Source organism: Choloepus didactylus, chromosome 27 (assembly GCF_015220235.1).
Source record: "Choloepus didactylus isolate mChoDid1 chromosome 27, mChoDid1.pri, whole genome shotgun sequence".
NCBI lineage: Eukaryota > Metazoa > Chordata > Mammalia > Pilosa > Megalonychidae > Choloepus > Choloepus didactylus.
Genome location: NC_051333.1, coordinates 10,885,184 through 10,910,986, shown reverse-complemented (window position 1 = coordinate 10,910,986; position 25,803 = coordinate 10,885,184). Strand labels below are relative to the sequence as shown.

At 60.0% G+C, this 25,803-nt stretch overlaps 2 protein-coding genes across 11 annotated transcripts; one reads left to right on the top strand and one right to left on the bottom strand.

The window, feature by feature from the left end:
• Positions 1-1,466: 1,466 nt before the first annotated feature.
• KLC3 (kinesin light chain 3) lies at positions 1,467-10,363 on the top strand. Of its 2 annotated transcripts, none has more exons than XM_037819741.1 (13): positions 1,467-1,531; positions 4,980-5,245; positions 5,845-6,075; positions 6,440-6,506; positions 6,878-7,097; positions 7,393-7,480; positions 7,572-7,673; positions 8,193-8,366; positions 9,098-9,188; positions 9,270-9,310; positions 9,413-9,519; positions 9,706-9,769; positions 10,126-10,363. In XM_037819741.1, the coding sequence occupies exons 2-13, from the start codon at positions 4,988-4,990 to the stop codon at positions 10,195-10,197; spliced, it is 1,515 nt and encodes a 504-aa protein (XP_037675669.1). In that variant the 5' UTR covers positions 1,467-1,531; positions 4,980-4,987; the 3' UTR covers positions 10,198-10,363. The 2 variants fall into 2 exon arrangements, with proteins under 2 accessions (XP_037675669.1, XP_037675668.1); XM_037819740.1 differs by lacking the exon at positions 1,467-1,531 and adding an exon at positions 3,322-4,409.
• Positions 8,702-24,117, bottom strand: ERCC2 (ERCC excision repair 2, TFIIH core complex helicase subunit). 9 transcript variants are annotated; one of them, XM_037819734.1, is made up of 23 exons: positions 24,082-24,117; positions 23,727-23,826; positions 22,661-22,738; positions 22,523-22,585; positions 22,272-22,385; positions 21,068-21,184; positions 20,853-20,969; positions 20,333-20,456; positions 20,144-20,240; positions 19,873-20,006; positions 19,631-19,799; positions 17,526-17,644; positions 15,360-15,429; positions 15,204-15,273; positions 15,009-15,110; positions 13,914-13,977; positions 13,522-13,643; positions 12,064-12,156; positions 11,901-11,973; positions 11,593-11,663; positions 11,305-11,448; positions 11,066-11,209; positions 8,702-10,544 (listed from the first exon to the last, which is right to left on the bottom strand). In XM_037819734.1, the coding sequence occupies exons 1-23, from the start codon at positions 24,084-24,086 to the stop codon at positions 10,452-10,454; spliced, it is 2,283 nt and encodes a 760-aa protein (XP_037675662.1). In that variant the 5' UTR covers positions 24,087-24,117; the 3' UTR covers positions 8,702-10,451. The 9 variants fall into 9 exon arrangements, 5 of the variants coding, with proteins under 5 accessions (XP_037675662.1, XP_037675663.1, XP_037675664.1 ...); XM_037819735.1 differs by lacking the exon at positions 15,009-15,110; XM_037819736.1 differs by lacking the exons at positions 23,727-23,826; positions 24,082-24,117 and adding an exon at positions 23,415-23,710.
• Between the last annotated feature and the right edge of the window lie 1,686 nt (positions 24,118-25,803).

Genomic DNA, 25,803 nt, shown 5'->3' with positions numbered 1-25,803 from the left:
AGTTAGAAAGTGCGTTTGAGTTTTCTTTTCTATCATTCAGTCAACACCATTCTCCCCAGTGCCTTTGCTTGCTCGGCCAGTACTGGGAAGTGCTGGGGACACGGCTTTGACAGACAGAGGCTGGGCCTGCCCTTCCATAGCAGGATCACTGCCCTTGGTGTAAACAGACCAGTTCCTAGACAGCGCTACCCAGAGTGGGCAGGGCTGGGATGGGGGAGACCAGGAGGCTGCAGGAGCCCCAAGGGGGAGCCTGACCTAGCCTGGGGAGTCAGAGAGGGCTTCCTGGAGGAGGGGAGTAGACAGCAGGTTGGCTGCCTCTCTGAGCAAGGGAGCGGCGCTGCGCTGGAGTCCGGGCCTGGTTCACGGTCCCGCAGCGCCCTCTGCTGGAAGCAGCCCCTAGCGCAGGGGTTGGGAAAAGCTTGCGTTGAATCGAGTCCTATGAGGTCAAAATCCTGTGCGCCCAGCTTTGACCATTTCACTATTCTAGGGCTTGATTTGTTTAGTCAGTCAACTCAACAAATATTTATTGAGCACCTACTAAGCTCCAGTCTCTGTTTCAGTACTCAAGATACACTGCGGACAATACAGAACCCCAGGAGCTGACATTCTAGACATGGAGAAAAAAGAATTGATAATATAACAGTATACAATCAGTAGCTAACATTTGCTAAGTGCTTCCCATGTGCCAGGTCCTGATAAAAGGCTGTCCATACATAACAATAACCCTTGGAGTTAACCCATTTTACAGATTGGGAAAGTGAGGCACAGAGAGATAAAGTTAATTACCCAAGGTCTGCCTAGCCAGTTAAGTGATGGAATCAGCATTTGAACCCAGGGCCCATATTTTTAGCCATTATATTACCTTTCCTCTCTAATAATGTAAAGTAATACAATATATGATATAATATCAATGATGTAACATAATAAATGTGATATAATGTCATATAAGATAACTTTAGGCCCTGACAATTTTGTGAACAAAATCAAGCAGAGAAATGAATTAGTAATTTGAAGAGAGGGTGTAATTTAGAGGGGGTGGTCAGGGAAGGCTTCTCGGACGAGGCAGCCTTTGATAAGAGCCCTCACAACGACAAGATCTATAGGAAGAGCTGCAGGAATATCTTTTCCAGCAGCGGGCACCGCCAAGGCAAAGGCCCCGCGGCGGGCACAACGAGGCGGCCATCGATCGGGGATCCGAAGTTTCCAAAGTCACAAGTTTCGGAGCGAGAGTTTCCAGGCCCGCAGCGCGCGGGGATCTTCCTCAGACCCGACGTGCACCTGAGGTTTTGGGGTTGCCGCAGGGCGGCGCCGCGGGTCTACGCTTTCCCGGGGCGGTGGGCGGGGCCCGGGCGGGCCCGGCCTCACCTGCGAGGGGCGTGGCTCCCTGGCCGCCCCGCCCCCCGGAGGAGACGCCCGCGGCCCGCGACGCGGGGCTCAGCAGGGCGCAGCCGGGCGCGGGGCTGCGCGGGGCTCGGCGGGGCGGGGCCGGGCGCGGCGCGGCGAGGCGGGTCCCGGAGGCGTCTGCGGACAGGTGGGCGCCGGCGGGCGGGCTGGGCGGGCCGGGGGGGTCCCGGGGTCCGCGAAGATGGGGCAGCGGGGTCGGACGCAGAGGAGCCGGGCCGGGCGCACCCCCGGGCACGCTCGCCTGGCGTCGGGGACGGGTCTTGGGGCCCCTGGACGCCCCCTGCTCCGCCCTGGGGTCCCCCGGGGTCTGGAGACACGGCCCGGGTGGCGCCCCCTCCCCCACGCGCAGGTAAACAGCCACGGGGGCGGGGCGGGGGGGAGGGAGTGGGGGGCCCCTTGTGACGGGCGGGGAGCGGGGGTAGGGGTAAGGTTGTGAGGTCTGGGGTGTGGGTTGAGCCTTGACGGGGGGCTCCCCTGCCTGCCTGTGTGTCTGAGAGATGGTGCCTGAGGCCCTGGGGTGTGTGTGAGTGTGTATGATGGTGTAAGGCTGTGGGTGTGCATGTGAACAGGACACGAAGTGTCCGTGTAACCGGGCGCAGGCCGAGGGACTGATGGATGGTGTGGGTTGGGATCTGTGATGTAAAAATGTGGATGACCTTCTGGTTGTGTCTATGTGATGTTGTGTGTGTGTGTGTGTGTGTTGGGAGTTGGACCGTTTCTGGGACTTGGTGCAGGTGAGCAGGAGAAAGTGTGACTGTGGGCAGCTTTCTGCTGGTGGGTGTTGTGTGGCTGTGGGCGACTGGGGAGTCGGACTGTTTGTGGGACCAGCCATAGGCAGGATAAATGGTCTGAGACTGTGGGCCACTTCTGGTTGTGTGTCTCTGTGTAACACCTGCGTGCAGCTCTGTGCGTGAATGTGAGCAGGAGGTTGTGTGGCTGCAGCTGCCTTGGTGCCCGTGGGATGGTGTGTGTGTGTGTGTGTGTGTGTGTGTGTGTGTGTGTAGGGAAGGCAGGGAGGAGGGCGTCAGGATGATGGTGCTGGACAGTGGCCTGAGGCGGTGTCATTGTGGGACATGGGGGTGGGGACGGACTGTCTGAGGGACATGTGGGCAAGACAGTTTCCTGACTCCGTGGGAATGGGGCCGGGGTGGGGGTGACAGGATGGGAGAGGGTGTCTGTGTTCGGGGCCCCGTGCATGGGGTGTGACTGTCATTCTGGCACCCGGGGGGGTTGGCTGCTGTGGGGACTGGACAAGGGGGAGCCCCATGTGCGGGAGATGCCTGAGGTCCAGTGGTGTCTCTGTGACCCGCTGTGGCTGTCGAGCTGGCGCCCTTGGCTCAGCTGGGGCCGAGACTGTGACCTTGTGGGATGCTGGGTAAGTCCGCAGGGCTGTGCGACTAATGGTTGTGGTTGTCAGGGTGACTGCCGGTGAGCCTGCATGATTGTGAGCTGGACTGTTTGTGTGGCTTGTGTGTGAGGTGGAGACTAATACCCACCCCCAGGCACACACACGTGTTGAAAGAGGGAGAGATTGACCAGTGGCCGTGGGGAGTCACCGTCGGGAGACCGGGGCACAGACAGCCCCCGGGGCAGCCCGCCTGCCTTACGGTGTGTGTCCAAGGGTGTGTGGTTGTGAGTGTGTGAGGAGGTGCCAGCCTCCTGGCCCCTTGGGGACCCCGTGGCTCAGTGACGTGTGCTGAGTGTGGCTGCCTTCTCTGAGTGTTCACTGCCGTCTACACTGGGAAACCCACTTCCTGTGGGGGCAACCGAAGCTAAGTTCAGGAGTCACTTGCACATGTGCGTGTGTGTCGGTGTGTAAGAGGATGAGGGCCTGGCTGGCCGGGCGAGAGGTGGGGGATGTTGAAGGAATCGGGGAAGGTGGGGACAAGTGCATGGTGAATGCTGGGGTGTATCGGGGGGACATTGAGCATGTTGTGGGGAGCTGGCTGGCGGCAGCCCCATGAGAATGGGAGGGGGCCTGGGGCCTGGGGATGGGCGAGGAGCCCCAGGAAACCCCCAGAACGTGATGGAGACGGGATTTGCTTGTATCTTCCAAGATGAGGGCAGGGGTAGAAGAGAGAGCGAGCGATTTCAGTGCGTACTGGCTTTTACGTCTGACAGACTGGACCTGAATGTTGGGTTGTGTTTCCAAGAGGGGAGAATATGGTGTGTTTTTTCTGAGAAGAGAATGTGTATATGTGTGTGTCTGAGTGACATTAGGTTGCATTTGTGAAAGGAGAACATGGAGGTGAGTGTGTGTGTATCACATTGTATTTTAAGAGGGGTGTGTGTCATGTGTGCATGTGTTGCATTTGATAGAAGGGTGTTTGCATGAGGGTGGTTGTGTTTCTGAGGCGAATGGGTGTATTGTGTTGTATCTCTAAGAAGGGAGCATATGTGTGTGTTATTATTTCTGAGAGAAGAATGTGTTTGTGTGTGTGTGTCTGGTGTCTGAGTTTGTGTGTTGTATTAGGCTGTATTTCTGAAAAGAAAATGTGTGTGTGTTGCATTGTATTTTAGGAGAATAGTGTATGCTCTGTGTGTGTACGCATTGTATTTCGGGGAAAAGAATGTATTTGTGTGTTGTGTTGTATTTCAAAGAAAGGAGAATGTGTGTATCGAGTTGTATTTTGGAAAGAAGAATGTTTTTGTGTTGAGTTCTGTTTTCTGAAAGGACTGTGTGTTGAGCTGTATTTCCAAGAGCAGAATGTGTGTGTGTGTGTGTGCTGTGCATCTAAGAAGGGACAACAGAGTATGTGTGTGTTGCGGTGTGTGAGTGTGTCACATGTGAGGGCCCCAGAGGCACCCCCAGCTGGTGTTCGTGACCTCATCTCGGACCTGCACCTGCCTGGGAAACTCACCCATTACGGCCTGGGCCTCGGACCCTCACCCGTCATGTGGCCAGTGTGACATCCGTGGACCACGCCTGCCACATGTGTGTCCCAACACGCCCTGGGCCGGCTGGACATGTCTGCGGAGGAGGGCGGGGCCCCTGCCCCCTCAGGGTCTGTCAGCGCCTCAGGGCCCGCATGGGGCACGGGTCACCCCCAATCCCCTGCCCCTGGCCCCCCCAACCCAGAGGGCGCCTCTGCTTCCGGCGCCCCAGCCCCTCGGCCCCCTGCTTCCCACCCGCCCCGCCCCAGTGGTCCAACTGGTTCCCAACAAAAACACTCCAAGAATGAGCTCATGGAGAGGCTGCCGCCTCCATGCGCCCTGCCCGGCTCCACGCCCGGCAGAGGAGGGTGCCCTGGTCCAGGTCCCACAGCCGGGGGTTCTGGGTCAGGGTATCCAGGGTCCTTGGGGTGGGGAGGGGTGGCCACATGAGCTGAGGGCAGGTGTGGGGCCACGGGCCGCTGCTTGCCCACTCTTGGTTATTTACACATGGTGGGGTTTTGGATCTGTCCTCAGAGCTTCTCGAATGTTTCCAGATGAGGGCTGGCTAGGCTGGGCGTGGAGGCAGGGGGCTGGCTGGGATGAGGGGCGCCTGGAGGCAGGGGGAGGAGTTGCAGTGGGGTGGGGGGGCTGCAGGCCTGGCAGGGGCCTGGCTCTGACTCCCCAACCCTGGCCGCCCCCAGGAGCGGCAATGTCGGTGCAGGTGGCAGCCCCTGGAGGTGCGGGGCTGGGCCCGGAGCGCCTGAGCCCCGAGGAGCTGGTGCGGCAGACCCGGCAGGTGGTGCAGGGGCTGGAGGCGCTGCGGGCTGAGCACCATGGCCTGGCCGGGCACCTGGCGGAGGCCCTGGTGGGACAGGGCCCGGCGGCTGGCTTGGAGCTGCTGGAAGAAAAGCACCAGGTGGTGAGCCACTCGCTGGAGGCCATCGAGCTGGGGCTGGGCGAGGCCCAGGTATGAGGGGCCTGGTATGGGGGGCTCGGGCCCGGGGGTGGGCGAGGCCCAGGTATGTGGGGCCTGGTATGGGGGGCTCGGGCCCGGGGGTGGGCAAGGCCCAGGTATGAGGGGCCAGGTATGTGGAGGGGTGGAGTCAGGCCTGGGGACAGGCAAGGGCAGGTATAAGGGTCCATCCAGTATTTCAGAGGGGTGGGTTTGGGGTAGGGGGAGGCCTCAGGGGACCAAGCCTGGGAGGAAGCTCCAAGCCAGAGAAGGCATCCCTAGACAGCTTTGGGGGGTCCTTGAGTGAGGCAGGGACCCTTGAATCAGATGGAGTTCTTCGGTAGAATGGGGGGTCCTGGGGAGACATTGGGGGTGCCTGGGTGGAACAGGAGTGTCCCTCAGTGAAATCAGGGTGTGCCTTGGTGACATCGGGAGGAGGGGGTTCCCTCTGAGTGTCTCTGGGGCCGCACTTGGAGGGATCTGTGCAGAATGTGGGCGGATCCTGGATAGAATGCGGGTGCCCCGGGCTGATTTGGGGCTCTGGGTTGGGCCGGGGGCTGCCTGGAGGCAGGGAGAGCCGGGCCTGACCCTGACCGGCGCCCCCCGCTCTGCAGGTGCTGCTGGCGCTGTCGGCGCACGTGGGCGCGCTGGAGGCCGAGAAGCAGCGGCTGCGGGCGCAGGCCCGGCGGCTGGCCCAGGAGAATGCGTGGCTGCGGGAGGAGCTGGAGGAGACGCAGCGGCGGCTGCGGGCCAGCGAGGAGGCCGTGGCCCAGCTGGAGGAGGAGAAAAGCCACCTCGAGTTCCTGGGGCAGCTGCGGCAGTACGACCCGCCCACCGAGGGCCAGGTCTGTGGGATAGGGTGAGGTGGGGGCCCTGATGTGCTGGGGGGCATAGCCCCCCGACCCTTCTTAGAACCTAAGGGCCTCCAACCCCCTGCAGGACCCCCCAGGGCCCCAGAACTCCCAAAGAGCCTCCAATGCTCCAGAGCCCCCCAGAGTCTCCGAAGAACCACCTCCCCCCCGACTGTCTGCAGAGCTCACAGCCACAGAGCCACCAGAACTTTCCCAGAAGCCCCCGGCTACTCCACAAAGCCCCCAGATGCTCACCACCCCCCGGGCTCCTGACCTCCACCTTCCTCGGATACAGGACCCCCGTCTCTGAAATGAGCCCCCTCCCTCATGCCTCCTCGCTTTCCCGTCCTCCCCACAGCAGCCCGAGGCCCCGCCTCGCCGAGACAGCCTGGCCTCCCTGTTCCCCAGCGAGGAGGAGAGGAAGGGTGGGTACAGGAGAGGGCAGACGTGGGGGCTGAAAGGCAGAGGCTGGGAGGGGGCTTTGGTCTGTGGGACCCCAAGGTCTCGGAGCAGGGACTGGGCAAGGGCAGGGCGGGGCGTCAGGAAGAAGCAGAGGGCCTTGGGGTGGATAGTGGGGGGGGGGCCAGGCAGCCACTAGGACCTCAGTCTCAAGGCCCCAGGCCAGGATACATCCACGGGCCCTTTAGACGTCTGGGAACAGTCTCTGAAGTCAGGACAAGGAGCCTGTGGTCTCAGTGGCCCACAGGCAGGGAGGCAACTGTTGCTTCCCCAGCTCTGTGGTGTGTGTCCCCTGCATGGGGCTGCAGTGACTCGGTGCCCCCTGCCCTGTCCCCAGGTCCGGAGGCAGCAGGGGCGGCGGCAGCTCAGCAGGGCGGCTATGAGATCCCAGCCCGCCTCCGGACCCTGCACAACCTCGTCATCCAGTACGCGGGTCAGGGCCGCTACGAGGTTGCAGTGCCACTGTGCCGCCAGGCCTTAGAGGACCTGGAGCGGAGCTCGGGCCACTGCCACCCTGATGTGGCCACCATGCTCAACATCTTGGCGCTGGTGTACCGGTGAGTTGGGGCGGGAGGACCCCGGTGTCCTGCTCCACCGGCATGGGGCCCCTGGGGTGGCAGAATGGGAGAAGATGGGCGAGCTCCTCTGTGAGGCCAGCACTGAGAGGACAGAGAAATGGGGAGGGGAGAGGTGGAGAGGTAGAGACCTCAACAGAAGGGGGCGAGGCCCAGGCGTGGGGGGTTAGGGACCCAGTGATAGACTCAGGAGGTGCGAAACCCAGAAGGGGCCCCTGCCAGCGACCCCAGCCACCCCATTCTGACAATCTCCTCCATTCCTACGGCCACCCCACAGGGACCAGAACAAGTACAAAGAGGCCACAGACCTCCTTCACGATGCCCTGCAGATCCGGGAGCAGACGCTGGGCCCTGAGCACCCCGCAGTGAGTGGGGGGCCCGGTGGGGAGGGGAGAGCTGGAGAGGGGGGCTGGGCCTTGCGGTCTCTGACCTGTGACCCCGCCCCCACCCCCGCAGGTGGCGGCCACCCTCAACAACCTGGCGGTCCTCTACGGGAAGCGCGGGCGTTACCGGGAGGCCGAGCCCCTGTGCCAGCGCGCCCTGGAGATCCGGGAGAAGGTCCCACCCCTCCCCAGCCCGTGACCCCCGATACCATGTGACTCACCCCATCTGATCCTGCTGGGCCCCTCTGTGGCACTCGCACGGTGACCCTGATGCTTTGGTGCCCCCAGTTTGGTTCCTGTGACTTTTGGCCTTTTTTCACCACTCACATTTGAGTTTGTCCCTAATTTGACCCTAGGTCACCCAATCCCATGATCCACCACTCTTGTCCTCAATGACACCCCCCCATAACTCATCTCATATGCCCCCCGCCCCCCCATACCCAGTCCCGACCTTTCCAACCCCACGTGGTCACTAGTACAACTCCCAGCTCTGAGGCACCAGACTCTGATCCTGGTCCCAGTTCTCGGAACTACCAAGAACTCTGGCCTTGTAATCCCCCAGTTTGACGGGACGTCTTCTGGCCCCCAATCATTCTCTACTTTGACCCTACAACCGGTAACTTGTGCCCCCCTCCCCTTTGTGGCTCCTGACATCACGCGGCCCACCAGTCCCACACGAGACCTTGACCCCCAGGTCCTTGGTGCCGACCACCCGGATGTGGCCAAGCAGCTCAACAACCTGGCCCTGCTCTGCCAGAACCAGGGCAAGTTCGAGGAGGTGGAGCGGCACTACGCCCGCGCCCTAGGCATCTACCAGGCCCTGGGGGGGCCGCACGACCCCAACGTGGCCAAGACCAAGAACAACCTGGTGAGGGCCCGTCCTTCCTCGGCCCCTCACCCCCAGTGCCCCCTCACCAGCAGTTAGGCCCCGCGGTGCGTGGAGTGTGCCAGGGCCCCGGGAGCCACCCGGCCTGCTGGGCACAGCATGGGGCTTCGGGGAGGGACACAGAGGCCGGGAGGGAGCGTCACCTCTGCTGGGCCCCGGGGGCAGGCGTCCCCTAAGATGTGTGCTCCGAGCTGAGCCCTCAGCCCAGAGACGCTTGTAAAACATTCTAAGGGAAGCCTCAGGAAACTACATAAGTTCACAGTGTCAGAGAATGGTTCTGTGGAAGAGAAAGCTGAAGAGACTGGCTGGGACCAGGTGACAGCATCAAATATTTATTCAGCTCTTAACACGTGCTAAACCCCTTTGTGAGTTCTCTCCTTGCAGCATTTTATTTCTTACAAGACCCTGTGAGGTAGGAGCTGCTGTTGCCCCTATTTTGCAGATGAGAAAACAGGCTCAGAGACAGGAAGTCACCTGCCCCAGGTCACCCAGCCAGGAAATGGGGTGGGGTGCAGGGCAAGGCCTTGGGTGCAGGGCGAGCCGGGGCTGCTTCCTGAGGGCACTGGGAGGCACAGCACAGCTTCCGGCAGGCGAGGGGCACAAGCAAGTGTGCACCTCAGAAAGGGATGCTGGACACCAGTGCCCAGGGTGGGGGACATCGGGGAGCTCCCCAGGTCTGAGCCCCGTTCACTTGGGCCTTGCCCTCCCCGCAGGCCTCAGCCTATCTGAAACAGAACAAGTACCAGCAAGCAGAGGAGCTATACAAAGAGATCCTCAGCAGGGAGGACCTGCCTGCCCCCCTTGGTGAGTCCCCACCCCCACTGCCCTCGCCAGAGGCTTCTCAAGCCCCCATCCCTACCCTGATGCCCCCATCTGTTCCCCCAGGAGCCCCCAACATAGACACTGCCGGTAACGCACAACAGCAGGTGAGGATGGGCTTTGCTTTGGCGCCCTGGGGGGCTGGGGACAGGTTGGACTGGACCGGGGGTGGGGGGGGGGCCTGACCAGCGTCCCCGGCCCCTTCCCAGGCCCTGCGTCGGAGCAGCTCATTCTCCAAGCTCCGTGAGTCCATCCGGCGTGGTAGTGAGAAGCTGGTCTCCCGGCTCCGAGGCGAGGGGGTGGCAGGAGCAGCCGGGTGAGTGTCAGATCAAGCCAGCGAAGAGCCCTGCCGGTACAGCATCTTTAGCTCTGCCCCTCTCTGTCCTGCCAAAGAACCTTCCATGGCTCCCATCTCCTGCTGTGACACACAGCGCTCACACCCCGTGTGGGAGAGGTTTCTCCAGGGGGAGTGACTCGTTTCCCACCTGCCCCTCCTGTGCAGGATGAAGAGAGCTGTGTCGCTCAACATGCTCAACACGGACGGCCTGAGGGCTGCTGGCACGCAGGTGAGGGGGGACAGGGACACGGGGTCAATGATGGAGTGTGGGGAGGGGGCGGACGTGGTGGCTGGCAATGGCATTAGGAGCCGGGGGGGTGTCAGGCTGGAAGTTGGAAAGGACCTGAGCACAGGACAGGGGATGGGCTGTACTCGGAGTAGAGGCAGGGGGAGGGATGGGCTTAGTCAGGCGGGATGGGGCAGGGGGATGGACTCGGGGCCAGGGAGTGGAAGTGGGGAAATGGGTGGACCTGGGGCCAGGGGAGGGGCAGGGCGGGTTGAGGTGGGCCGGGGGTGGGGGTACAAGTGGGGACATGGAGCAGAGGCGGCACCCGTCCCTTACCTGCCCCCTGTGCCCGTCCCCAGTTCCCCACCAGGCACCTGAGCAAGGCCCCCCGGACCCTCAGTGCCAGCACCCAGGACCTGGGCCCCCGCTAAGGCCAGCGGGACCTCTGTGGACACCGCGTCTCAGGGAGAGGCGGGGGTGGTGGGTGGTGGAGGCCTCCCCCGTCCCCCTGCCTCGCTCCCACCTCTCGAGGTCCCTGCTGTACGGGGCTCCCCCAGTGCCCTCTCCCGCCATTAAAGGCTGCAGATTTGGCAACAAGGAGCGTCGGCCTGACACTGCCCGAAGGGACCTCTGAGCGCCGCCCCTGCCCCGCCGGGACCCAGGGCCAGCAGGAGGGCCCACAGGTTCACAGCTGCTGGGCGATCTGCTCTATCCTCCGCAGCGTCTCCTCGGACTCCAGCTGCTCCAGGCTGAGCAGGGACAGGCCCAGCTGATCCTCCTGAAGGGAGAGGGCAGGAGGGGGAGTGTCAGCTGCAGGGACTGGAGACAGCTGCTGCGCGTCCCCTTCTCCCTCCACAGGGCCCTGGGCGGGGTCTAGACTCAGGGCGCGGTAGGTGCAGGAGGTGGCCTGCCCGGGGACCACGGGACAGGATGCTGGACAGTGGAAACGCCCCTCCTGATCCAGAGGACACTCCCTGTGACCAGAAGCCAGGCCGCGGGAGGGAGGTGGCAGCCAGAGCTTTGCATCCGAGCTACAGGGGTTTGGCTTTCCGGAGGCCGCACGCACGGCCCCTCCTCCTCATCCAAACCTCACCCCACGTTCTCTTGCCCGCCTCTTCGGGGTCTCCTGGGCCTGCCCACCTACTGCAGCCACATGTGTGGGTCTCTGGCCCCTTGAATCGCCCCCAGGTTCCCGGGGCCTAACACGCAGGCACACGATCACCCTCTCTTGGTGGAGGGCAGGCAGGAGGGTGGGGGGAGAACGCCAGGGTGCGAGCGCAGGGCCCGGTGCAGGCTCACCCGGTGGAAGGGCTGCGCCATCTGCCGCAGGAAGTACTTGGCCACCTGGACGCCCTCATCCACGGTCAGGTTGAGGTTGGCGTCCGTGAGGTGCTCCTGGATCCAGCGCGGCAGCTTCCCCCGCTTGTCCGCCCGGGCAAACCGCTTTGAGCAGGAGGGTGGGAGAGCAAGGGTGTGAGGACCCTGGCCAGCCCCCGGGGGCTGGGGTGGGGGTGGCCGGCAGGCGCCCTGACCCGCACCTTGTCGGCGAAGACCATGAGGCCGTAGTCAGTCTTCCCCCGGATGGCGCGCCCCACACACTGGGCCGCGTGCCGCATGGCGTCGAAGGTCAGGAAGTCGTTCTCGCGGATCTGGAACTGGTCCCGCAGGTACTCCAGCCGCGCCTGCACGCGGGGGTCAGGGAGGCAGGTGGGGGAGCCATCCCTGCCCCCACCCCGGCCACAGACCACCTGCAGCCCCGGATGGCGCCCTCCAGTCCTCACAGCACTTCCTGTTTCCAGGAGCCCGTGACCTGGGGTGCTGCTCACCTTGAGAATGCGGCTCTGGGTGTAGACGTAGGGGACCCCAAACATGATGACGGCCCTCCCGTAGTGGTGCACTGTGGGGGCAGAGGAGGGGTTACGGCGTCATGCACCTGGGCAGCCGTGCTGAGGGGGCGCAGGGGAGCACAGGAGGAGCATGGGGGTGCTCAGAGGGAAGGGGAGGGTTGTCTGTGTGCTGGGCAGGAGGTGGCTGGTTCCCTGGGGAAGCAGGAAGGGCGTGGTGGGCAGGAGTTCCGGAGAATTCCGGAGAGCTCAGAGAGGTGGCCTGGGAGGAGAAAGCCTGGTCCACTCACCAAAGTCGATTCCCTCTGACACCTTGCCACGGGCCACTGAAAGCAGGATGGCCCCACGGCCGTTCTCGCAGGCCTGGGGAGGGGACACACGTCATGGCACAGAGCTGCCTCCTTCGGCCCCTCCCCTGGCCAGTGTTTCGGCACCCCACCCACATACACCCACCTCCTGGTACTTCTCCAGGGCGACGCTGGTCTCAGCCCCATCCTGGGTCTCTATGAAGAGCAGCTTGTTCCTCTGGATGTTTTCTAGGATGCCCTAGGGAAGGAACCAGGGGCAGAAGACAGATGAAGGGCCTGGCCGTCCTGGTGAGACCCAGCTCTGCCCAGGCCTCTGAGATGGGCCGTTTCTCCATCTGGGCCTCAGCTTGCCCCATCAGACACGCAGGGGAGCCACCCTCCTCCTGGGTTTTGGGAAATCCTGTGGTCCAGGTGGAACCAACCACTGTGCCCCAAGTGAAGCAGGTGGCCCTGGGTGGCCAGTCGTGGCCCTCCATTCCCAGCCCGTGATCGGTGGCAGGGCTGATGGGAAACCAGGCAGAGCCACTCGGAGGCTGCCCTGAGGTTTCCCACCTGACGCCACAGGGTTCACTACAAAGCCGTGGTCACTGAGACAGCCTGGCAGTGAGGTGAGAAAAGACACATAGACCAGTGTGACAGAAGACGGGGTCCGGAACCCCCACACAGACGGCAGCCTGCACACTTCAGCGAGGAAAGCTCACTGCAGTAAGTGGTTTGGAGGCACTGGATTTCCATGTGAGAAAAATGAAGCTTGATTCCTAGCTCACACCATACACAGAGATGAATTTGAGATACCTTATAGATCTACTAAATGTGAAAGCTAAAACTAAAGCTTCTAAAAGAAAATACAAAAAGACCTCTTCAAGGTCTCGGCAAAGATTTCTTAAATAGGACACAAAAGGCCCTCAGGATGTGGGGATGGGGCCAGCAGCCCTTGTCCCGCTGTGTGGAAAGAGCTCACCTGAGGACAAGGCCAGTGTTGTGGCCACGGCCATGACCGGATGAGTTCCGACCCCCCCCCCCCCAATCCCTGAGAGCCGGGGCTGAGGCTGGGAGCTCAGAGGCACAGCGTTTGGAACAGCCCCTCCTCCGCCCGCATCCTGCTGGCACCCAGGGCCTGGCCGTGGTGAGCCCCGTTTCCAGGGGTCCCCCTGACCTCGCCCACATGCTTCCCCAGAGGGGCTCTTGCCCCACCCACGCCTCTGCCCAGCCTGACTTCTCGTGTCTTCCTCTAAGAGCACAGCCCTCAGCAGGTCACGCCTGCTACCAGTTTCTCCACCAAACCATCCCTCCTGGGAGGATGCAGTCACGGGGTAACCCCAGGGAGAAGAGAGGAAATCACGGGACCAGACGAGGGATGAGGCTCCCTCCCTCTCCTGAGAGGTTTGCCTTTGCGGGAGGGGCCTGCTAATATTGTGGTTCTTAACCTGATTGGAGGGGGGGAGCCCCAGGGATGCAAGCTCTCCTTTAAACTGTCACGTGTTTTATACACAGTCCTGTTGCATATGATAATTTTACAACTTAGAAAAGGAATGAAGCTGACATGCAAAGGCACAGAGTGAGGCTGAAGGGAGAGAGGCCTCCTGGGGGTGGAGGGACACACCTGCTCGTACCAGGAAGCCACGGTGCTCTCCATGTACTGGTAGCTGGTGAAGAAGGCCACAATGCCGTCGGGAACCACAGCGGACATCTCCAGCAGGAGGTTTCCATAGTTCCGGATCACCGCTGTGAAGGGTCAGAGGTTGGACCCTCTGGGCCCAGGTCCTCCAACCCACTCCCCGTTAGCACCTTCCTGACACCCTGCCTAGAGCCTGGGGTTCCCAAAAATGATGGATATACACTGTAGGCAAGAAATAAACCTCAGTGGGTCAAGCCCCTGAGATCTGGGGGTATTTGTTACTGCAGCATGGCTTAGACTGTACTGACTGATACATCTCTCCTCTCAGGACCCATATAAACCATCCCACCCCACCCCACCCCACCCCAGGGACATACCAATGTCTTCCCGGGTCTCAAATTTGGAGCTGATGGCCACCTGGTCATTGCCACGGCCAATGATCTGCCACAAGCAAGAGGGGGGACACTCAGCACAGCAGCAACTGCACCGATGCGTGAGCCCGACTGCCTGCCAATGCTGTTCTAAGCTTTTTAGAGACGTGCACTCAGTGAAGGAACCCCCAGCTACCACATTATCTGCATCGCACAGATGAATGAACTCAGGGTGAGCGGCCTGCCCAGGTCCCTGAGCAAACGGCGGAGACAGCATTGAACCCAAGCCCGTACGGGCTGCAAACCAGCCAGCGGCCCTCCAGCCAGCCACAGCCACCAGGCCAGCTGGTTCCAAGAGCTCAACGGCCACTGATCAGGACCTCAGTAAACACCACAGTGGCTGTCACTTGGCCCACCCCCACTTTCAGCATTTTTTTAGTTTGGCACAAATGAATTTAATGGCAGAATCTGACCTGACCTGATGTGAGTGTATTTAAGTTCTACTTATTCTCTTCAGTGTGCCTCTCAGAACATTTTGCTGCTGAAATATGAGTTTGACTGGAGGGAGCTGCCCAGACCCCTGTGGGGGTGTCACATAACACACACGTGGCTCTGACAAGTTATGAATTCCAACACATACCCTGTCCAAGGGCTCTGGATAAGTAGTTGAGCGCCTGTGTTACAATGTCCATTTTACAAGGAGACTGAGGCAAAGAGGAAGGGTCACTCACCAAGGTCATGGTCAGATGAGCCGGGCAAAGCAACGTTAAGGAAGACACTGACCAAGCCCCTACGCTTTATGCCAAGCCCTGAGCTGCATCAGTGTCTTAAACCCATCGTCTGACTGCCGTATGTGTTTTATACATGATCCTGTTACGTATGATACGTTTTACAACTTAAACGAGGCCATCCTCCCGATGGCCCTGGATTCATTCCCATTTCACAGATGAACAAACTGAGGCTTGGGGAGTCGTGCCGGGTGTGTGTGAATCCAGCATCCGCACCCGTAACTGTAAGGCTGTCCTGCCTCGCCGGCAGAGGAAGCGAGGGAGGGAGGAAAGGCAGCCCCTTACTCCCACCCCCACCTCCAGCGCCCCTCACCATGGGGCAGAGGCAGACCCTGGCCAGCGTCATGGTGAAGGTTGCCATGGTGACGGGGTGGAAGTCCAGAATCTTGGGGTAGATGTCCAGTGGGGACAGTGTCTGCAGCAGGGACAGCAGGCGGGAGCTCAGCAGGGCTGGGCAGGGATACCGTGGCAGGGTCTGGGGACGGGACGGGCAGGGAGTGGTCCTCACCCCGGACGTGATGATGACGGACTGGAAGCGCTCGAACACCGGCTTGATGGCCAGCGAGGCGTCCATGCAGCTGTGGGGAGAGCAGGGTGGTGAGGCCAGGCAGGGCGGCTGGGCCCCCGAGGTCCACTCTCAAGCCCCCGGGGACTGAGGTCTCACCTGAAGTGCAGGATGGGGTTGGCGATGGTTGGGGTCCTGTCATCAAAGGGCTCGATGATGATGGTAAAGCCTGTGGCGGGGGGCCAGGGGCCCATGAGACGCCACACCCCTCACCCTTCCCCCAACCCCCAGCCCCCATTAGTGAGTGAGACCAACCTCCAGCTGCCTGAGCCCCAAATCCAGGCACCTGCCTCCAGAACACACCCGACCTGTGTGCTTCTCCCCTGGGCTGATGTCCGCAGAGGGGCCCAAGCAAAAGGCACTGAAGGTTCATTCCTCAGGCTCTCCCAGCTCCACGAGGGGCCTCCCAGCTGCCCAGGCCCACACCTCCAGCCTCCCCCTGCGACCTCCCCATCCAGCTCCCCGGCAACCGACCACCTCTCCCCACCCCGTGCCAGCCACCCTCGCCTCCTCGCAGGGCTCCTGGTGCCACCCTGCTCCTCTTAATCTTTTTGCTGCACAGTACCTGAGGGGCCCTGTTAGTCCCGAGTCAGGCCATGTCCCTCCTCCACTGAGAACCCTTCCGTGGCTCCCCACACTGCTGCGAGGGTCTAGACTCGCCTGTGGGAACAGGGCCACACTGGCCCCACTTCCTCCCTGCTCGCTGGCCTTCTGCCTGACCTTCCAACACCACCAGGCTCACTCCCGCCTCGGGGCCTTTGCACTTGCCGGTCCCACTGCCTGGAAAGCTTCCCAAGCAGCTCCACTTGGTCATTTGGGACGTGGCTCCACTGTCAGCTCCTCAGAGGCCCCCCCTGCCACTGTCCCCACTTGCAGGGACATGCCAACAGAGCAGCGTAATTGTTGTTCATGATAACTCGCAATCTGAAACGATCTTATTAGCCTGTTTACATTTTTGCTATCTGTCTTTCCTTGGAAACTGTAAGTTCCAGGAGATCAGGATAAGGTCTTTCTTGGTTTCTGCTGCATCCCCAGTGCCAGGCCTGGTCAATTTCTTGAATGAATAAATGTTCACCTATTTGCTTTCACTTAGCCAAAAGAACATCCAAAGTCCCTTGTGCCTGGCCCTGTGCTGGGCGGTGCTGAGGACCCAGCCCGGGTCCCACCCTCCCGGGGCTCACACCGTCCTGTGGGGAAGAAAGACCCGGCTCCAGACAGTGAGGACTCAGAGTGGGCGGGGCCGAGACGGGGGAGCCCAGAGGGGGTCTGCACCAGCTTGCAGGCCAGGGAGGGCCTCCTGGAGGGGACATCGCTACTGTTTGGAGAGCTGAAGGATGAGAGGGGCGTAATTGGGGATGAAGAAGCTGGAAAGGATGTTCCGGGTAAGAGGATGTGAGGTGCTTGGGGATGGGCAGTGGGGAGGGGACAGGCAAAGAAGGCAGCCCCAATAGGACTTGCTGCTCATCAGCCCCAAGGTGGGGGTGACACGAGTCTCTGTGCTGCACCAAGCCAGGCCCTGCAGCAGGACGTCAGGCAGCCTGACCTGGTTCCCGGGATAGAGTGTAATCCCCAGGGATCAGGCCGAGCCCTTGGCCAGCTTAAAGCTGAGCAGGGGAAGGGAAATCCGATGGACGAGGCCTCCGGATCACATTCCCGGCCTCTAGGAGCTGGACACCGGAGCATCATCCTCCCTCCCCCACCACACTCCCCACGCCCAGGCACCAAGTCCCGGCCTGTTTACCTCCCACATCTCTTGCCAATTGTCCCTTTCTCTTTGTCACCACGGCTGTGCCCTGGCCCAGGCTCCTCCTCCCCTGCTCAGGTCCCAGCCTCCCGCCCTGTCTCCTGTCCCCATTCTCTGCCAGAAGAATCTTCTTAAAGCATAAACCTGCCCCTCCCTTGCTCAGAGCCTGCCATGGCTCCCCAGTGCCCTCAAGAGCAGAACCACCAACTCTTTACCAGGCCTAGTGTGAACTGACCCCTTGGAACTTCTCCAGCCTCATCTCACACCACTGCCCACCTCTCCCATCCTTCTCCACTCTGCAGCCAGAGGGAGCCTATGAAAACACAAATCTGAGCAGGGGGCTCACTCACTCAAGAACCATTCATGGCTCCCCACTGTCCTCGAAATAGAGCCCAAACTCCCAAGCCCAGCCCTATAAGGCACCACAGGTCCAAGCCCCTGCTAACAACTCTTTAGGCTCTGCTGGGACCCAATTCCAGCAGCCACAGGGCCCAGGAGGGTGGGAAGAGAGAGGAGCTTACCCTTGGCGTAGGTGCTGACCAGGGTGGCAAAGTTAGCCAGGAGGGTGAGCGGGGAGAAGTCGGCAAGGTCGGCGATCTCCAGGGTGTGCAGGAGGGAGCGCAGGCGTTCGGCGCAGAATCTGGTGGGAGGCAAGCCAGGTCAGCAGGGGTGGGGGGAAGCCACGAGGAGGAGAACCAGCAGCCCCCCTCCTCCACCATCTTGAAGGTTGCTGGGTGCTCGAGGAGGGCAGGAGCAGGGTCAGTTTCGGTCACCCCTGTACACCTGCACTGTACAGCCACAGCCCCCAATGGCACATCCGGAGAACAACTGTACAACCTGGGTCACGTGGGCAATCCACCTCCCACGTGGGCTCTCGGACAGAACACCCACCCCCACCGAACTTCACAGAGACCACAAACACCCCCCGGACCCCAGTCACATCTGATCACACAGCCACATGGTCACACACTCACACCTCGACCTGTTTCACGGTTGCCCTCGGTCACCCTGTGACACATGCCCACACGCCCTCGGGGCTACTGTGCCAACCAGCACACCTGCCTACGCGCGATCCATGGCCAGGTGCGTGGTCAGTTTAAACCTGCCTCCCAAACTTCCTTTCTTCGAGCCGAGCTCCTCTTCCCTCAGGCAGGGTCAGGTGCCACGCCCCCCGGGTTCCTCCAGCCCCATGGGGTCCCCCATCCCAACCCCACCTCCTGTCTGGGAATAAGTCTGTCCCCCCACTATCCTGGTCACCCATGTCCCCAGCATGCTGAAGGGGTGCTCAGGGAATGTGCATTCCACAAATAAATGAGAGGGAGCAAGGAGGCTGGCCTCAGTCTTCTGGTGTGTTCTCCTCAGGAGGCCCACCCTCTAGGAAGCCCGTCCTGAGCTCCACCTTGTAATTATTTCACATCTCTTCCCCCGGATATTCACAAGTTTGTGGGGGTGGGAACAACCCTCCTTGGGCCCACTGTATCCCCTCCTCCAGGAAGCCCACCCTGACCTCTGGGATCCCGCCCACTCCGCGTGGTCCCCGTCTGGGGACACGTCTGCGTTCCTCGCTGGACACTGAGCACCATGAGGGCCAGGGCTAGGCTGTCTCGGTCACTGCTCTGTCCCCAGGAGAGAGGAGATGCTTGGGAATGTGTCGAATGATGGAGCTCCTCTCTGCCCTCACAAGTCTCCAACTGGGTGGGGAGACGAAGAACAAGCATCAGAGGCCGCTTCCCCCCCGAGTGGCCGAGATCGAGAAGCTACAGAGGCTGCAGCCTGAGTTCAAGCCAGTGCTATGTGACCCTGGGCAATGACTTCCTCTCCTTGGGCCTCAGTTTCCCCATCTGCAGCACAGGGATGCCCACGTACATGGGGATTCAATGAGCTACAGAGTAAAGTACTGAGCACAAGGCCTGGCTCCCTGTCAGTGCTCAAGGCAGAGCAGCTTCATCTGCATCGCTGCTTTCTCAGTGAACCACCATGGGAGCCTGTGAAGGAAAGCTGCTGAGCCCATTTATAAAAACAGAGACTGAAGTTCACAGAAGACCTCTAACCTATCCAAAAGAGCAGAGGAGGAGTTCAGGCATGACCCACTCTCCAGATCCAGTCTTGCCTACTCCGCCTGGGGGAGGGTTGGTGAGGTGCGGTGGGAAGAGAAAGGGCTCCCAGGCCTTCTCCCCCAGTTCCCACCCCACCGGGAGCTTAGCTCCTGTCTGGAGCTCCTCTTCCCAGGTCAGTCCTGCTGACTTTCAGGACCACAGCTCCCGCCCTGCCCCTGCAGCCCAGGGAGCAAACAGAGCCCAGCTCTTGCAGGCCCCACATCCCTCCCGGCTCCTTCACCCGGCCCAGTCCTCCGCCAAGGGCCTGCCACTGAATTCTTTTCAGCTCAATTCTGATCGAGCCACGTGCTGCCTGCCAGGCCCCTGCCCGACACAGGGACCCAGGACCGGCTCTGCCTTGCCCATTTGCCTGCCCCGGCCAGACAGCACCCCAGGCACCCTCCACCCACTCCTCCTGCACAACTGACACAGGCGACACGGTGAGCCCCAGGCCCCGGGCACAGAGGACAAGGCCTGGCAAGTCCGAGTCACCGGCAGGGCACTGGCGCCCGGGCTGCCAGCGGCTGTACCTGAGCGGCTTGCGCTGGATGCAAACGCGCTGGGCCAGGCCGCTCAGGAAGGCGGGGGGGCTCTCCTGCACCACGTGCTGCACCCGCAACCGCCACTTGACGTACTCCAGCAGCCGGCGCAGGAAGCCCAGGAAGTGCTCGGCGGTGCGGATGGAGCCCGGCACGGCCTCTGCAGGGAGAGAGGGGTCAGCGGCAGCAGAGGTGGGGGGCACAGACAGCAAGGGGGGTGGGGTACAGCTCACCCTGCAGCACCTCGTCGGGCAGCACGGGGTTGGCCAGGTGGGCGTCAGTCTCCCGGGCGGCACTGGCCTCCCGCAGCCCCTCCACCAGGCGCCGGTACTCGTCCCGCAGACGCTGCTCGTCCGTCTCTTTGATCCTGCAGGGAGCCGGGGTGTAGGAGCAGGGGGAGGCCTGGGGGGCACCGGGTTGAGCTAGAGCCCCTGGCAGTTGGGGGCAGTGCAGACGGGGAGCAGGGCCCTGGGGGAGGCTCCGCAGGCCACCCTCACCCCCCACCTGAGCACCGTCTTCTGCAGGGTCTCCAGGTTGCCCTGGCAACGGTCAAGGGTCCGGCGGTTGATGTTGACACTCATGGAGTCAATGCAGACATTATCTGGAGAAACAGGGCAAGGGCCAGCTCAGTCGGCCTGCCAGGGGGGCATTCTGGGGGGCCAGCGGCACCCTCCCACCCAGCTTCCTCCTCACCAATGTTGTGGGCCTCGTCAAAGACCACCACGGCCTTGCGGGCCAGCTCCTTGGACACCAGGTCTGCGATCTTCGGGTCCAGGAGGTAGTGGTAGCTGTAGACCACCACGTTGGCATGCAGGATCTGGGGGGGCACGGAGGGCAGGTCACCCCAGGCCCTGCCGCCCCTCACCTGACCACAGGGCCATGTCACTCCCTCAAAGGCACACAGAGGTGAGGCAAGGACAGACAGGCAACAGGGACAGAGACCAAGTGGGTGAAGAGGAGGCTGACAGAAACAGGCAAGGGGACAGACAGACCCACAAGGAAAGACAGAGGCAGAGAAGGGCAGAGAGGAGGGGTCCAGAGACCCAGGCAGACGGATGCAGGAAAGCAGAAAGACACAGACACGGGCACAGAGAAGGACAGACCCAGGAAGACAGACAGAAAGACACGCACAAGCAGGCAGAGATGGAGACGGAGATAGGAGGGTCGGGATGCAGCCCTCAACCACGTGGACCCCCGGCCCCTGGCCCCTCACCGAATAGCGGGCCAGGAAGTACGGGCACCACCCCTGGCGCCGCCCCAGGGACTTCAGGTCATCCAGGTTGTAGATGCCAGCAGTGAGGGGCACCTGGCGCCCGTGGGCATCAAATTCCTGAGGTGGAACAAGAGGGTGGCCGGGGGTGAGGGCAGCCAGCTGCCGAGTGCCCACCCATGCCCGCGCCTTCGCCCCCAGCCCTGCCCCAAGGGTACCTCATAGAAGCGGCAGTGGGGCAGGCTGGGGTCCTGCTCATGCTGAGCCCGAATGTAGGAGGCCGTCAGGCTGTGGCACTTCCCATCGACGTCCTTCCCGAAGCGCAGGGGCGTCACCTGGGGGCACAGGAGACAGGCTGAGCGGCCCACCCCCTCCTCACACCAGCAGGAGATGCTGGCTCGTTCTTTGGAAAACTCGATCACACTGTTTCCTATTAAACAGTTGAGACTCTCACGAACTTACCATGGGGATCCAAGAGTGGCAACGCTGTTAGACTCTTAAAACTTTTAAAATTTATTTTTTAAAACATTAAGGCTTGACGAATCTAAAGTGGTTCATAGAAAGTTAGAACTTCATAACTGCTTTATCCTTTGAAATACCTAAAAACCCTGAACCTTAAAAAGTTCTCAGAAGCAGAGGTCTGAGTGTCCTGTCTGAGAAACCCCTTGCCCTCATCCGGCCCTGAATTCTCCCTGGCTCCGTCAGGTCACGTTAACAACCCTGGGTTTCCTTCCCGAATAACAAAATCTTTTCCTTCATCAAAAGGGAAGCCTCCAAAATTGCTGAACCCTTCCCTCCCTTTCCCATCTTATCAGTCCCATGCCTAGCTGCTTCTCTTTAATTATCATTCATCATATGTATTGTTTGTTGCATAGACTTACAAATAACATCATGTAACGACTTAGAACAGGGCCTGGCATACGGTGAGCCCAATGGTTGTGGAATATGGTTTAATAATAACAAATATTCTGTATGATATCAGTTATCACCATGACATAAATACCATGATAGTTTCAAACATTCTTTTAGTCCTTTGCACATGCTAATGGCTTTATATGCATTGTGTTGCCCAGTCTTATCAACTATCAAATGAGGCAGGTACTTAATTACCCCCATTTTACAGAAGGGGAGACTGAGGGCCAAGGACAGACATCATCTGTCCAAGAGTATATAGCTACTAAATTTTAGGGCCAGGAAACGAGGCCTGTCAGCCTCCAGGAGCTGCCTTTTTAGCCTCTCCTGACTGGAGGAAGGTGGAAAGGCTCCCTGCTGGTCTAGGCATTTGACAGGGGACAAGGGGATTCCATGCATGGTCCCCACATACCTGCCCAAGGGGTCTGGCCTGGGGATCTAGGCCCGCTGGTTGGAAAGAGGAGTTGCCTCAAGACGGGGCTTAGAGGAAGGAGGGGAACGGACGCTCACCTCAGGGTGAATACACAGGTTCTTGCGGGAGCTGAGAGCTAGTCCCAAGAACGACAGCTTCTCGCCCTCTTGCTTCTCGTAGAAATTGAGCAACTTGCGCAGCTCTTCAATCACCTGCTCAGCCGGGGGATACTTAGCTTCGGTGGAAGCACAAGCCCCTGCAAGGCCAGGTCCCAGCCCCTTCCCCAGATCCCCAAATTCCCCCCAAGGCTGGTGACTACGGGGGAGCCCTGGGATGGACCCCAGATCACCTTCTCGATCTCGGGCACAGTCCTCGAGCAGTAGATGAGTTTGGTCACCTCCAGCGGGTATGCCTGCCAATGACAAAGTGGGCTCAGCCCCACTCGGTCTCTCCTCCACCCCCTCCCTGGGCCCAGGGGGTCACTCACCCGCTGGTATGCTATGATCAGGGCCAATAGGGACACTGTCTTCCCAGTGCCCGACGGCATCTCCAAGACTCCATGACCCTGCAGGTTGGGGGTGGGAGGAATGAGACACAGGTTCTCAAAACCTTGGGGACATAACTTTTGGGGTCCCACCACCCTCCAGGAATAGCTATCTTGGAACAGCAGGTCAACACAGCAGTTAAAAGTTTGGGCCCCAGGGGCAGTGGGTTTGAACCCCACTTCCGCCACCCACTTGTTGAATGGTCTTAGCCAAGTACCTTCACCTCTCCAGGCCTCAGTTTCCCTGTCTCTAAAATGTACCTACTACTCACAACGCCTTCCTCAGAACGTGACTGTGAGGACTGGTGAGAAACTGCAGGTTAAATTTTTAGCACAGTATCTGATGGAAGATGAGCCTCCTTTTTTTTGAATTTAGCGAATGCTTCCACAGCCTGGCACATCCAAGTTTCCCCCAACCTCAGCTCTACAGAAATTTTGGGCCTGATAAGTCAGGGTCACGAGTGCCATTGTGCACGTTACAGGGTGTACAGCAGCATCCCCAGCCTCTACCGGCTAGACGCCAGTAGCAAACACCCCTCCACGTGTGACAACCAGGAATGTCTCCAGACGTTACCAAGTGTGTGTGGGGGGGTAGGGGGGGCAAATCGCCCTGGTTGAGAACCGTTGTCATGTATATTAATTCATTTACCCACTGCAACAACCCATGAAGTAAGTGCTATTACTATCCCCATCTTACAGCGGAGGAAACAGTGGAACAGGGAAGTTAAGTGACTCCCCGGAGGGCACACAGCTGGTGGATTGTTGAGTCCGGGATTCCAAGCAGGCAGCAGACTTCAAAAGAAGTCCGTCCATTCCTAACCGCCGGGACGTTTACCCTTTGAAGTTAGCTGCTGCTGTTATTAGCTGCTATTAGGTTAGGTGATTGGGAGGCTGGATTTAGAGTCCTGGATTCCCCCAAGGCCTCAGATGTCGAAAATCCTGGGGTTTTCGTGGCCTAGACGTTCTGTAATCCCAGTCAAACGGGCAGCGGCCGGCCGGGCGCCCCCACCTTGGCGTCCAGCGTGCGTTTCAGCTCCAGCATGTAGGAGAACTGCTCCGGGTATATGTAGTCGTACGGGAAGTACACGAGCAGCCCGTCCACGTTGAGCCTGGCGGCGGGCGCTGCTGGGTCAGGGCCGCGGCCCCCCAGCGCCCCCTCCAGCGCCCACGCGCCCCCGCCGTCCACTTGCCCAGGGGCCTCCGGGGCCCCTCGGCGTCTCCTCGCTGCCCATGCCCGTGGCCGCCCCGCCGGCCCCCGCCGCTATCCTCACCCCACCCCGGCAGCCTCCCCTCGCTCCGCTGGGGCCCCGGGGGCGCCCACCGGTCCCCCCACCCCATCTTCCAGCCCCCGAGCCCCTTCTCACTTCATGGCGCCCGCTCCGGCGTGCGGAGGCGTCAGCCCGCCTCCTTCATGAATATTCAGTGAGAGGACGGGCCCCTGGGGCGCCCTCCTGCGCTCGCTCCACCTTCCTCACAGTGCATTGGCTGATCCCAAACGTCACTCCGCCAGGGCGGAGGCGGTCAGGCTACTGCGCTTGCGCACAGTGATGGGGGTGGGGCGGACTCTGGGGCGGACTCTGGGGCGGGAGGGGGTTCCCGAAGCGTGCTGAGGATCGCCGAGGATCAAGAACAAAACACGGAAGGAGGAGTGCCGAGAGAATCGACCCCATCATTAGGAGTCGTTCTTCCCACTTCGGCCCTGATTTTTACAGCAGCGAAGAGAGTCTGGAGGGGAATGACAGGGAAATTGGAGATCCCTTCGGGGCCCGCGAGGTCGCAATGGCTTCACCGCACCAAATAAACATCATATATAAAGTGCCTGCCGTGTCCTAGTCCCATTTATTGAGCTCCTCGAGTTTGCCAGATACTGAGCTAGGCATTTTTATTCAGTCAATCTAGCTCGGTGGCTAAGGTGGAACTCTGGAGACAGAGCTCCTGGGTCCAAATCCTGCTTCCACTGTCTAGTAGCTGTGTGACCTTGGTCAAATTACTTAACCTCTCTGTGGTTCATGTTTCTCATTGCAAAGTAGGAACAATTAGAATATCAACTACGTAGATGACACTTAAATTAACCCACATAAAACTGTTAAAATGGGGCTTCGCACATACTAAGCATTCAATAAATATTAGCTTTTATATGTCCATTCAACAAACGGACCTGGGGCCTGAGATCCTGTGCTGGGCCCTGGGAACACAGAGCTGGCCAAAAAAGCCCCAGTTCCTGCTCTCAAAGAACGGATATTAAATGTACAAATAAATATATGATCACAGGTGTGACAAGAGGCATGAAAGAAAATTCAGGAAACTGCAAGGGCTTAAACCAGGAGAAGTGAGAGTTTCTGGAGCTGGTTCAGACAGAGAAGGGGGGGGGTAGGTCTCTAATTCCCTGTTTAGCAAGGATTAGAGACAGGGTCTCATTGGCATGACCACAAGGCTCAGCAGGAGAGGAAGAGGCTGGAGAAGTGGCTTCCTTTATAATTTCCTCACTTTATTCATTCATTCATTCATTCAACCAATACATACTCCCTGAGCCCCTACTCTTTGACCCACCCTGTGCTGGGGGGTACTGGGGACATAGCAGTGACCGAGACAATGCCAGGATCACAGTCCAGTGAGGGAGACCAACTCATTCCCAGACAGTGACAATCCAGAGGGCAAAGGGATGGGGGGTGGGATGACACCTCACCTAACTGGGCAAATTCTTCTCTGAGACTCGGTTTCCTCACTTCTAAAGTAAGAATACTGACACATTAACAAATGACATTAATCATACAGCCACACGAAGGAGAATATTCTTCCAAAGTAAGGTAAAGTTTCTCAAAGTGGGTTCCAGGGAGCCAGTAGAACTCATCATAGTAGTTGAGGGGTGGAGGTGGGTTTAGCCAGTTAATGAGGTCAGGGACATGACCCCGAGCTGAGGACTGAAGACTTTAATCGAGGGGAACATTGTGTGGGAACAGCTACCTCCCAGAGCTGTCCCTCGTGGTATCATGTATCAAGAGGACAGAGGGGGAAGCACGAGCCCTTGTGGCAACGGATGCCTTCCATTTCAGCGAGTTCATGCTCCCTATGCTGTGTTCTAGCCC